The 12,864-nt window shown below is 39.8% G+C and overlaps 3 protein-coding genes across 4 annotated transcripts; 2 read left to right on the top strand and 1 right to left on the bottom strand.

Moving 5' to 3' along the window:
- Positions 1 to 2,077: 2,077 nt before the first annotated feature.
- On the top strand, positions 2,078 to 4,470 carry LOC122087664. 2 transcript variants are annotated; one of them, XM_042656862.1, is made up of 3 exons: positions 2,086 to 2,195; positions 2,526 to 2,619; positions 3,325 to 4,470. In XM_042656862.1, the coding sequence occupies exon 3, from the start codon at positions 3,385 to 3,387 to the stop codon at positions 4,270 to 4,272; it is 888 nt and encodes a 295-aa protein (XP_042512796.1). In that variant the 5' UTR covers positions 2,086 to 2,195; positions 2,526 to 2,619; positions 3,325 to 3,384; the 3' UTR covers positions 4,273 to 4,470. The 2 variants fall into 2 exon arrangements, with proteins under 2 accessions (XP_042512795.1, XP_042512796.1); XM_042656861.1 differs by lacking the exon at positions 2,526 to 2,619 and having other exon boundaries at positions 2,078 to 2,195.
- A 272-nt stretch (positions 4,471 to 4,742) lies between these two features.
- LOC122087301 (receptor-like protein kinase THESEUS 1) lies at positions 4,743 to 8,765 on the bottom strand. Its single transcript, XM_042656382.1, has 2 exons — positions 7,744 to 8,765; positions 4,743 to 7,658 (listed from the first exon to the last, which is right to left on the bottom strand). The coding sequence occupies exon 2, from the start codon at positions 7,624 to 7,626 to the stop codon at positions 5,092 to 5,094; it is 2,535 nt and encodes an 844-aa protein (XP_042512316.1). The 5' UTR covers positions 7,627 to 7,658; positions 7,744 to 8,765; the 3' UTR covers positions 4,743 to 5,091.
- Positions 8,684 to 10,357, top strand: LOC122087302 (pentatricopeptide repeat-containing protein At5g42450, mitochondrial). Its single transcript, XM_042656383.1, has one exon. It carries the CDS (start codon positions 8,711 to 8,713, stop codon positions 10,295 to 10,297), a length of 1,587 nt encoding a protein of 528 aa, XP_042512317.1. The 5' UTR covers positions 8,684 to 8,710; the 3' UTR covers positions 10,298 to 10,357.
- Positions 10,358 to 12,864: the final 2,507 nt, after the last annotated feature.

The following is a 12,864-nucleotide window of genomic DNA, read 5'->3' as shown; positions in this document are numbered from 1 at the left end:
AAATGTGAACATGTCTTTACTTTTTAGTTTTTATTCTTTAATTTGGGGGGTAAAATAGGTATTCTACAATCATTAAAGGGTCGGGCCAAGTCGGTGCACAATAGGCCGGTCTCGATCGGGCGTTATTCGGTCGGTCTCGGTCGGGCGCCCGATGGTCCAAGTAGCAAAATCGAGACCGACCATTTATAAATGGGCCGGGCTCAAGCCTGACACGTTTAAGAAACGGTCCAGATCGGACCGATCTATAAACGGTCGATCCCGATCGATTTAATCGGGTCAGGCCACGAATTGGCACCCCTACTAGTGGAGTTGACCGATGTGATTCAGATGGTGGTGGTGCAGGATATGTGATAGGCATTGGATAAGGGGTAAATACGAAGCAAGAGAGACATGAATCACAGATGCCAACCTCAGAAAGAGACGATCAGATCCAATTAACACTGTTGCCGTATCATTCTCACCTCATCCCCTCATGCCATGATAATAATAACTAATCAAACTCACTTTAAATTTTTTAGAAAAGAAAGCTACAAGCAGAATCAACATATAAGTAGGGTCACACAGAGAGAGATAGAGAGAGAGAGAGAGAGAGAGAGAGAGAGAGAGAGAGAGAGAGAGAGAGAGAGAGAGAGAGATTCTGTAAAAAGAGGTGGCTCCAAACGGCAAAAGACCAGATGCAATGCACTAAGAAATAAAGAAACCCAGATGGTTTTCATAATCTTGTCTTTTTTTAGAGAACCCAAAAGATTTTAATAAGCCAATAGTTAAGAAACAAAGAATATTTTCTGAACAAGAATTAATTTACTGAGAAAATAACAGTATTAGAGAAGGAAAAGCAGAATCTGTTTTCCTTTCCTTTCCTTTATATTAAATGAAGAAGTGAATTAAAAATTTAAAAGAGTGCCGAAACCGCTTTCCAGGAATTAACAAAGAAAAACTGTGGGAGGTTTTCTTCGTCATGCATTGCATTCCCCTGTTCACGTTCAGGGGGTCACTCAAGAAAGGTTCTATACAGTTTAATTTTTCCTTAAATCTAAGATAAACCCATTTAATTAAATTAATGGGAAAGAATAAAGATAAGGGTCAACCTTAAGATGGTTTTCTCTTTTTTTTTTTTTTTTGGGTAGAAGATGGTTTTCTCGAGCAGTTCACATTTCACCGCCCCCCCCCCCTCTTCCCACGCCACCTCAAATCCTCCATTAAAGAATAGTAGCTCCATGTGAATACCTCCTGCTTATTAATGTTTCTTTGTATTAAAGGAATAATTTTCTCTTCTCCTTCCAACAAGTTGAGTAGTGGATTTTTTTTTTTTTCCCCACGGAAACGAAGAATGTTTTGCAGAGGGGAGCTCAGAGGAAGAGACCCAAAACAAGAAAGTGTGATAGTGTGAAAGGGCTAAAACATACCTTTGAAATGTGAAACCAGAAAGTCTAATTTTTTGGGTAAGTCGGTGACAGTGATTACTGAAATTGGAATATTTAAGGAATGTAATGGTTTATTATGGTTAGTCTCTGGTATCTCATATGGTAAGGAGGTCACCTTCCTTAAGAGTTTCCTGAACCTTAGTCATGTACAGGCAGTACAAAGCTTAATTCTTTCCACTTTTATCATTTTATTTGGACTTTGGAGGGAATTTATATTAGTGGAAACTTTTTGAAAAGGATCTGTATGGAAAGTTACATCTGGGTCTTATCAAAAGAGCGACATTAAAGGGGGAGAATTTCATAAATGATAGAGAAAATATAACTGGATTGGCGATGACACAGACAAATGAGAAGTTTAGAACAGTGACTCCAATTCTCCAAGAGAAAGATGAGTTTTTTCCCAGAGACAGAAATCCTGGAAAGCCGGAGGTTTCTCTTTCCTTTTTTATTTTAATAAATAAATTTAATTAATTGATGAGGAAATTATTTTTTACTGGCAATTCCCTTTTTTATCGTTTCCTCTACTTGGAAGGTTTCAAATTCCATATTTTCTTTGATGAGGATTGGGCTTCTGGAAATTTGTGAGGGCCACACCCTCTCATTCCCCTGGCTTATATAATCCCTGTCTTGTAATTGATTTAGAACTCTACCACAAGGACTTGGTTTTCTCTGGGTGTCTTTAAAGAGAAAAAGAGAGTAAGTTATTGAGTTAGCAAGAAAGGAAGAGAGCAGGAGATGGAAGGGGATTTTTCTGTTTGGAGCTACCAAGAGGTGGGCTACTGCAAACTCTTCATTTCATTGTCTATCACTCTTGTTTAAATCAATTTTAGTGTCCTGGGCGTTGGTTTTTCTTTTCCTGTACTTCACAGGTTGTGGTTAAACGTTTTCATGCCATTAAAGAATCTTTAGCTTCTTGGTTTCCTTTTTTTTCTCCTTGCTTTGTTTGATTTCGGGTTCTTGGACTATTTTCCTATCTGTTTGTTAGTTTTGCCATGTTTTGTGCATTTCTAAGCTCTGCAAAGAAAGTTCAGGATTAAGTATTGAAGTTGAATTAATGGGTATCAATGGGAAATCATAATCTTTTAAGTATCTTATTAACAGGGAAGCAACTGCTAACTCTTTGCATGTCTGAAAGATAATCCAGAAATGCTAATTTTAAAGAGTGGTTTCTGATATCTGGCATGAGCCCACTTTGGTACATTCTCTTTGCCTCTTGCCCAGAATAGTTACTCTGTTTTTCAGTTTGGATCTGTTGAAACTGATGTGTATTTATATATATATATATATATATATGTATATTTATATAAATCTTCTTTTTCTTCCTCCTCTGTTGAATACTGAATGAGATTGATATGGGCTTGTTCCTTATTTTGATTTTCTGTTCATGTAGACTTTCTATTTCCCTGAATTCCCATGTTAAGAAATCTCATTTGGAATTTCGACTTGCTGTCAACCCTGATAACCCAAATAGAATTTCAGTGGCTTTTCTTTTCATCTTTTCAGTGGCTTTTTTACTCTTTAAAGAAGTGAGGTTATTAAGTTGGTAAAGTCAATGGTGATTTTTGTTTTAATGCATTTTCATTCTAAAGACTGCCAGGAAGTAGACTTGTCTATATCTGATAAAGAGATTGACAATAAAAGAGAAATAATTTAAAGATTTGAAAATGAGGTTTTTGATGTCTTGGTGCCGACGTTGAACTTCTAACTATTTGAGAAGTCCTACGGTAGTTGGAACTTGAAATTAGACTTTTTTTTTTAAACTTTTTATGGAAGATGCACTAGTAAAAAATGGAAGATGCACTTGTAAAAAATTTAACCAACCATGCTTGCTCTTTGTGGTTTCTAATCCCCATTAGCTGGATGTTTAATTTGTATCAACAAAATGTTTTTGTTCTGACAGAGTATTGATGAGCTGAAGCACAAGCTTCTCTACACTACCTATGAACTGGAATCTACAAAAATGGATGCAAAAGTGGAGATGAAAAAGAATGATGAGTATATAAAGCAACTTCTTCAACTCCTTAAGGTTGCTTACCATGAAAGAGATGTAGCGCGAGATCAGTTGCAGACGGTACTAAACAAAGTCATTCCAAATAGCCAAACAGAATTCTTCTCTGTTCTTCCAAATCTTCAATCTGAAAGCCCTGTATTGAAACCCAAAGGAGTGAATTCAAGCCTTACTGAATCAGAAAGTCTATCTGAAACATACAATCATCACTCATTTGGCTCCTCCCCTGTAGATTCTTTGATGGATCCAGTTTCTTCTCCAGAAATGTCGAACATGAATGTTGGTGATTCATGTAACCTTGGATTGCCACACCAGCCTCTCATTCGAGAGTGTAATGTCCCCAGGTCTATGGATATCTTCTCTTCAGGAAATGTATCTGCATCACTAGGTACTATTTCATCAGTTGCACCCAAGGTTGATCGTGCTTCATCAGTAATCAATAGCCTTACCAAGGGAAAACCTCTTCCTCAAAAAGGGAAACTTCTACAATCTGTAATGGAAGCAGGACCACTGCTTCAGACACTACTTGTTGCAGGACCTCTTCCTCGATGGCGTAATCCTCCACCATTGCTACCATTCAAAATACCAGCTGTTTCTATCAGAGGTTGTGTTCCTGAAATAGTTAATCAGAAAAATGTTCCCAATCCGAATTACATGGTTCCAAGTTCATTTGGTTCATCATGCCGTGAGATGTCATCTCAGATAAGCTCTACATCTGTGCTGAATTTTTCAAACAGTCCAGTTTCATGTCTAGACAATGGGGAGCTATTATCTTCTACAATGAATCAGGATTTTTCCCAGAGACATATCATGACTGCGAAACGGCTAAGACTCCACTAAGATCGATCCTTCCTTCTTCAGACCTAGACAAGCAGCACCTATACTTTTCTTTCATCTGTATAAATACAAATGTTGGTGGTGTAAATGGAATACTTCCTTTTTTCTGTTTTAAATTCTTCTGACTGACTTTAGCCAAACTTCACTTACTGAAAAATTAAATTGACTTAATGCGACAGAACTACGATCATCTCTTGATTTCATACGTTGCCAGGTTTTTGCGATTCTGCCAGAGGATGGCATATATGTTTGTCGACAGTTGAAATCCCATTGTCTCTGATCTTTGGGATCAGAAAAAATAATAAACTTTAATGAACAGAGACACATTGGTTTTCAAATCCAGGGCTGTCCAGCACTTATACCTTTGTTGGTACTGGATCAACCAAGGCCAAACTTGGCTTTCCTTGCACCAACTAAATTGTGTTAGAGCTTCGCTGGATGAATCAGGAGGAAGAGAGGTTCTCTGCGGAGAGTGAAGAAAGGGAAGTTTAAACTATGTTGCAAAATTATATCAGTACACACTCCATTATAGCGCCACATTGTTCTCAGACGGTAAAAAAAAGTCCAGTTACTAATTATTTTAGTAACCAAGCAAATTACAAACAGATGAACCCTTCACTAAAGCCAAATGACAAGATCGGATTAGTATTTCAATTACTACTTGGATTGTCATCTCATCACAAGAATCTGCAACAAGTGGCAACTGGACTGGGTTTAAGATACAGAGAATAGAAAATTCTCAAAATTCAGTAAAAACTGTAAAACAGACATTGATATTCCAAAATTACACAGGAAAGCATCACCCCCTATGAAACTCCCTTACTATCTGCCCCTTGGATTCATCAACTGTGAAAACACTGCGCTTGTTGTTGCTGCGTCAGACCCCGGATCACTGACAATATCAGCAGAATCACAATCAGCAGCCTCGATGTGGGGAATCCATTCTGGTAATTCTGGGATGTAATTTGTGCTGTTTTCATCAGCTACAGTTTGCAAGGAAGCCGCTTGCAGCTGAAGAGCATATTCTAAGTTCCAGAGAACATCTCCCATTGCTGGTCTCTCAATGCCGTATTCAGACAAACACTTCTCTGCTGTCTCCCCAAACTTGCGTAGGGAGTCAAGGTTCACATGTCCCACAAGATGGGGATCGATTATCTTCTCAAGGTGGCCCTTTTTTTGCCAATGCATGGTCCATTCAGCTATGTTGACCTGTTCTCTGGGAAGAGTCGGGTTAATTGCTGGACGAGCACATAATACCTCCATTAGTACCACTCCGAAGGAATAAACATCGGATTTTTCTGTCAATTGCTGCCTACGGAAGTATTCTGGATCAAGATACCCGAAGCTCCCTTTCACGGCAGTGCTTACATGAGTCTGATCCAATGTCGGTCCTAACTTAGACAAACCAAAATCTGCTACTTTGGCTATGAGGTTTTCATCGAGCAGGATATTGGTTGTCTTGACATCACGGTGGATTACACTCTCAGCTGCACCAGTGTGAAGGTAGTGCAAACCTTTTGCTGCCCCAATGCAAATCTCAAGCCTCTGTTTCCAAGTAAGTGGTGGGCGGTCAGAACCATACAAGTGTTTCCTTAGGGGCCCTCCTGCCATAAACTCATAGACCAGGATCATCTCATTGAGTTCCTCACAGAAGCCTATAAGAGAAACGAGGTGTCTGTGCCGTAGCTTGGACAGCATCTCAATTTCTGTCCTGAACTCTGTCAATCCTTGCTGGGATCTTGGGTTGCCACGTTTTATAGCAACAACCACTCCATTGTCTAATACACCTCTGTAAACCTTTCCAAAGCCTCCCACGCCAATGACCAAGTTCTCATCGAAATTCTTTGTTGCTTCACGTATCTCTGAGAATGATAGAACACGGCCTAAACCAAGGGAAGGTGCTGTTGAAGCATAACTAGCAGTTGATACTTTGGATTCTGAATGTCCCACATGGGTAGGAAGTGGTAACCAGGCAGAGGTGGGGTGCTTCTTGGGCTTCTTTGATTTATGGAAATGCAAGTAGAAAGCTGCGGCTATGAGGGCTAAGATTGCAGATCCAGCCACACAAGTCACAACGGCAAGCACCACTACCTTCTTCTTGGAACGCCTAGAACCAAAACCTGGAGGAGAAGACACATCAAGGCTGCCATCAGAATTGCTTATTTTCATGATCTCCAGACCATTGAGGATCGCATTGAATGGGATATTTCTCAGACTAGGAGGACCAATTTGAACCAAAATCTGATCTGAGCCCGTGGAAACATCTGCAGCAAAGTCCACAAAGTAAGCAGCAGACAACTCCATCGTTTTATTTGAGATGTCGAAAGGGTTCAATGCAGATTGGTTGTTAATGTAGACGTTGAAAATCAGATTATTCAGAGCTTGGCTGACAATGTCACAGAAATGCAACCTGATGAGATAGGTGAAGCCTCCATCAACTCTAAACACCCATGAGATGTTAAATCTCTGATCACTAACATTCGCATCTGCCATTTCTTGCGCAGTAGCATAAACCACATTCGGTGCAATTTCAACTGATACTCCAGCAGGGTATTTGACGAAACTGGGATCAACTGAAACGTTCCGGGCAGAAGCAGAATTGAGGAGGAATGGATAATCAGGCTCCCAAGCTCTCCACAGCGAGTCATTCTTAGGGTTTACAAGCGGACCTCCCATGTTGAGCCTGTAAACTGTTTCCAGAGTCACATGGGCTGGGAAATCGACAGAAGGGCCAGTCGGAATGGCAAGGGCAGTGGAAGGAAACTGGCCGTCCGGCACAGATGTTACCTCAATCCCATTGATGAATGCCACTGAAGCGTTCGACGGAGAGAGGATGAGCACCAAGTCCTTGGAGCTGGAAACATCGACATGGGTGACGAATTCCTTGCAAAGACGAGATGGGCGTTTCCCTGAATCAGCAAAGGAGAACTCGTGAAGCAGCGTGACCCCATTTGCCACAACGGAGAAGACGGCGGATTTCAAATTGTAACTGGGATTCTCGATCGGATAAAAGTGTAGGCGTAACCAATGACGGCCGACCTGCTTGTTGCGGAAGGTATAGGTTGAAGTTTCTGTAAAAACCCGACAAGTTTGGTAGAGATTCAATGGAGCAGTTATATTTTCGGAAACAACAACGCGAGAAGCCGGGGATACAGATAAACCCATGTTGGAATTCCCCGAATCAGGCTCGAATGTCCGACCATCTTCAGCTTGTAATGGTTTGCCTCCCCCGCAATCGATCAAGAAGTTGTCCACAGGGTGAAATGCAGCGAAGACAAAAGAAGAGACCCGGAAGAAATAACAGAGAAGGCAGATGAACACACCAATTGAATTGGGTATGGAGTGTCGACAACCCATTTCTATCTCATTCAAAGATCACATGCATCAACCTAAAAATGAAATGAAAGCAAATGGTGAGGTGAGACTAGCGAGAGAGAGAGAGAGAGAGAGAGGGAGGTAGAGAGGGAAGCATACATGGAGGATTTGCAGTCCTGTTGACTGAACAGAGAAGCTGAAACTGAAGAAGGATTCATCAAGAACTAGATTAAATGGAGAGACGTGTCTTTCTTTTCTCTCTTGATCATTGAGAGAATTGAGAGTGAGAGAATTCAGTCTTCAGTATTGAGTGGAGGATGAGTCCCCACTTCTCTGAAAACGGGAAAGGCAAGTCTTGGGTCCTCGTAGACTGGTCTTCGATGGAGATCGTGGACTGACTGACTGACTGAGTTGTGGGATTGAGAGGAGAACGTTATTAAATTCTTTCAAAAGAAAGAAAATAAGTTAATGGTGCGGAAACTTAGGTGAAGGTGTGATGGCGTGTTGGGTTTTCTTTGGTTTTGATGCTCTGTATTTCAATGGCAAATTTTCCCGGCAATTTAGGGAACTTTAGGTCCCCGCCCCATAACTGCCCTCTCGATCCTCGTAACGGTCCTTGTGGAAAGTGGATCCAATCATGACTTTAAAAACTCCTCTGCAATAAGCACCATAACTGAGTTTCAGATCCCAATCAAACTCAACTGGAATGGATGATCATCTATTTGTAATCACTTTCAGTCTCAATTCTCATTTCAAATCCATATTCATCTCCTTCCCTTTGAATGTCTCTAATGGCTTTTGACTTCACTGTGAATTCTAATGGGTGTTTGTAGAGGTAAGAGGGCTCTCAATAAGATTCATAATTATGTCTCTTAAGCATAATTAATTAATTCAGTTAATCATACTAATTACAATAGTTAATTAGTAACCGAAGGAAGCAGTTAGTTAAGTCTCTGTGATAAGATCTTAACTAATCGAAGATCCACGTGGCAAGTCACATGCACATTCTGACATGCACGTGACCAAAGTACCCCGAAGATGACTTGCTATGCTACGCAGATGTGCGTATTACGCACAACCCGCAAAATAAAATCTCATTTCAGTTAGGGCCAAAGGCTTTGTTAGCATGAAGTCCATTCTCGGTAAGGTCTATCCCTTCCAACTGGGCTTCAGGGCCCACACTTTGGCAAGCGGACATTTCATTGAGGCCCAGAAAGCTCACGCCCATCTCGTAAAACTGGGAATCCCCGCCGTTGAATCTGATCTTGTTACGTCGTATTGTGAAGCGGAAGCATTCTCTAATGCTCGTCAAGTGTTCGAGGAAACGTCTGCCTGGAACTTGGTTTCAGTAACAGCCATTATTGGTCACTTTGCACGACACGGCCGCCAAAAAGAAGCGATCGGTATTTTCTCTCGCATGCTTATTTTGAACATCAGACCCAATGAGTACGCGTTTGCTATCTTGATTCACTCGTCCGTTGCTGTCAAAAACCTCCACACAGGCAGGCAGCTTCATGCTTGCGCTGCAAAAATGGGTCTCCAATCCAACGTCTTTGTGGGTAGTTCGCTTGTTGATACCTACGCCAAATTGAGTAGTATTGAGGAAGCTCAAAGGGCCTTCAGAGATACCAACAACCCCAATGTCGTTTCTTACACTACTTTGATCTGTGGATTCCTAAGAAATGAGAGACTTGAGGCCGCTCTCCGGCTTTTCGAAGAAATGCCTGAGAGAAATATAGTCTCTTGGAATGCAATGATCGGAGGGTGTAGCCAGATGGGCCATAACGAAGAAGCCGTGAATCTTTTCATTGAGATGCACAGGGAAGGCTGGAAGCTCAACGAATCAACTTTTCCCTGTGTTTTCAGCGCAGCAGCTAACATTGCGGCTCTTGGAATGGGTATGAGCTTTCACGCCTGTGCCATCAAAACTCTAACCAAGCACGACGACGTCTTCGTTGGTAACTCTCTAATAAGCTTTTATGCTAAATGTGGGAACATGGAAGACAGTCTCTTGGCGTTCGATAGAATTCCTGAAAGAAACGTCGTTTCTTGGAACGCCGTGATCTGTGGGTTCGCGCAGAATGGGAGAGGAAAGGAAGCTTTAGAATCTTACCAGAGGATGAAGATGTCAGGAGTTAGGCCTAATAGTGTCACTCTTCTATGTGTACTCTGGGCTTGTAATCACTCAGGCCTAGTGGAAGAAGGTATTACATATTTCAATCAAGCAAGAACCGAAGACCCCTATGCCCTAACACCTGAGCACTATGCTTGTATGGTTGATCTACTCTCGCGATCTGGGCTTTTTTCGGAAGCCGAGAGGTTTCTTCAGGAACTGCCCTTCGACCCAGGAGTTGGGTTTTGGAAGGCTTTACTCGGAGGATGCCAGAAACACTCAAATATGGAATTGGGTGAACTTGCAGCTCGACAGATCTTGGCATTGGATCCTGAAGATGTTTCATCTTATGTATTGCTATCAAATGCTCATTCCGCTGCAGGAAGATGGCAGAGCGTTTCAATGATAAGGAAGGAGATGAAGGAGAAAGGGATGAAGAGAATTCCAGGTTGCAGTTGGATTGAGGTTAAGAACAGAGTTCATATTTTTGTTACTGGGGACAGGAGACACAATAAGATGGATGAGATTTATATGGTTCTTCGTTCTTACTCTGAACAGTTGAAGGAAAACCCAGAATTCAGCTTTCTTAAAGACCATTGAATTGAAGTTTGTTTTCAACTAGTTCATCAATAAGAAATAAAGGAAAACCCAATTGTTCAAGTCAGGCTTCTAGTCCACTAACCTTCAACTCCTTTTAGAGCGCTTCAATTCTTATATTAATCTGTGGACTAATTTATGACCGGGACCTGCAATTCAGACTCCTAATTCTTAGTCCACTACTCTCTCTCTCTCTCTCTCTCTCACATATCTGATCCACTAATTAAAATATTCATGTAACCATAGAAGTGACGTTTCCAAAAATGACATGATAAATTTGAGTCATCCATTTTTACATTATTTTATTCTAAATTATTTATTATATTCCCTCTCAAAGTTGGGAGAGTACACAACGTCTAAAGTAGCATTACTTGTGTATGGACATACATGAGAGTGCCAATTAAGGATGTGAATTTATAACTAAAATTGTTTATCGAAATTAAATCGATCCATTTACATCAAAATCGCAAAATCATTTAGTAAATGGTGCGGTTATGGCTTCAAGTTTCAGGCCAATTAGCTAGTTGGTTTCAAACCGAATTGAAACCGTTTAAATCGAATCGTTTAAACCGATCCGATTAATCTGTATAACAATTAAATAAAGAAGGTATAGAATCGGTATATTACTTCCAAAAATATAACCCTAAGTAAAAGCGATTGAAATGAAATGGATTTGAGGCGTCTCATGTTCCCTACTTCCTTTTTCATGGTTTGAACCCCTAGTTTTCTCAATCAGATATGTACGATTAATCTATTAGTTACAAAATAACCAAACAATCTTCATTCAATTCTTCCCATCTTCTTTCTTCTTCTTCCCAGACTCTAATCTAAGGATATGATGATTCATTCATCTCTTTCATTTGCACGGCCTTGAGAATTAGGAACTTGGGTTTATGGGTTTATAAGGGAATGCTCAGGGAGATGAAAAGGATTTTGGGTTATATATTGAGTGACATTGGAGAATGGCCATGCAAAGAAATAGCATTAGATTATCAAATTAAGGCATACCATCATCAATATAGAATCTCTTATTTGTGGTTGCCAATTATTTTTGAACAAGCTTATGATCTTCAGTTTAGAGATGGTTGCAAGTTATAATAAACTGATTGTGAATTGTTTTATAAATCGTATAGAATAAATCGAAATCGAAACCGAAACCATTTAAAACCGTGAAATCGATGCCGTTTAGAAACCGTGGAAATCGAAACCGTTTACTAAACGGTCACTGTTTCAGAAAGTGGAACCGTTTAGTAAATGATGCGGTTATGGTTTTAGTCAAATAAATGTGAATCGAACCAATCCGTACCGTTTAAACCAAAACCAAACCAATTAACACCCTTTATTGCCAATACAAAAGAGAATTTATATTTTCTTTTATGTAAAATTGAATTAGATTCTAAAATTTGACATGTGGCAAATATAGATCATGTGCTCCCTATCAAATGGTCAAAATGGACATATCATCTATACACATGGCAAAAAATAGATAACTTGTGACCTCTATGACAAAAATACCTCGCTTTTAAAATTACCTCAATTCAAAACCTCCCAAACACTACGGTTACTTGCCTTGAACTAAAAAAATTGATAAACTTAGGAAATGTGATGTTTTACAAAATCACAAGATAAATGATTTTCATAGTACAATTTTTTAGAAATCTAAATCATGTGTTCAGAGCTGAGAGACTGCATAATATTGTCTACATGCACGAATGGGATGGGATGCATGTCAACACAATAGAGGAATTTGATTTAAGGGAGAATGTTTCTAACTGGGAGTGTAAGGGTTGCGCCTAAACATAGAGGTGGAGAAATGACCACCCCATGGCCCATGCCCCATAATGAAAGATGGAAATTTTCACCTTGTTAGTGCTTCCAGATGCACTCTCATTGACCCCACGCTGATGCAATATTTACACTATAAAACAGAAAACATTCTCATTTGATTGAATTAGATTCTAAAAGTTGACATATGACTAATAGACCTTGTCCACTTTATCCAAATGTTAGAAGAGACATCATTTTGGCCACATGACATAAGATATACTTTATAACATTTAAAAAAATAACACACTTGTGACAATACTATTTAGCTGTATGTGAAAAAATAATTCCAAAAAACAATTACATTCACTTGGGGAATTTGAATTTTTTTTCTTTAAATAGTGCATTAAATTGGCGATATTAAAAGGACAAAAATATTTGTTTCTCAAGACAACCCAAATACCCATTATGCGACCATCAATTGGCCAAAACCAACAACGCGTGTGACTCCATAATGGTGAACCAGACTGAGAATCTTATTATTATCCACCATCTAAATTAACCTTTGCCATATTTAAAAGACATTTGTTTTCGGTTAAACATATTTAAAAGGCATCGTGTACAAAATTAACTTGGTGTACGAAATTTGACAGGCGGCCACATTGTGGGACCGACCTTTGGATGGGAATGTTATGCGGGGAGAGGATCCCGACTCGAAAATTTTTACCATAGTCGACTACCTGTATTAATTTATGTATAGTCTTATCATCTTTATATTAAAAAAAAAGATCAAAAAGCTATCACTT

The sequence above is a fragment of the Macadamia integrifolia genome, chromosome 8 (genome assembly GCF_013358625.1).
Source record: "Macadamia integrifolia cultivar HAES 741 chromosome 8, SCU_Mint_v3, whole genome shotgun sequence".
Lineage (NCBI taxonomy): Eukaryota > Viridiplantae > Streptophyta > Magnoliopsida > Proteales > Proteaceae > Macadamia > Macadamia integrifolia.
Note: the sequence above shows the minus strand (reverse complement) of the source record. Positions and strands in the feature narration are given on the sequence as shown.

Excerpts from the sequence above, each read along its gene's own strand:
- LOC122087664 (XM_042656861.1), top strand. The coding sequence starts at position 2,160 with ATGGAAGGGGATTTTTCTGTTTGGAGCTACCAAGAG. Across the intron at positions 2,196-3,324 it reads CTGTTTGGAGCTACCAAGAG|AGTATTGATGAGCTGAAGCA; the intron begins GTGGGCTACTGC and ends TTGTTCTGACAG.
- LOC122087301 (XM_042656382.1), bottom strand. The coding sequence starts at position 7,626 with ATGGGTTGTCGACACTCCATACCCAATTCAATTGGTGTGTTCATCTGC.
- LOC122087302 (XM_042656383.1), top strand. The coding sequence starts at position 8,711 with ATGAAGTCCATTCTCGGTAAGGTCTATCCCTTCCAACTGGGCTTCAGG.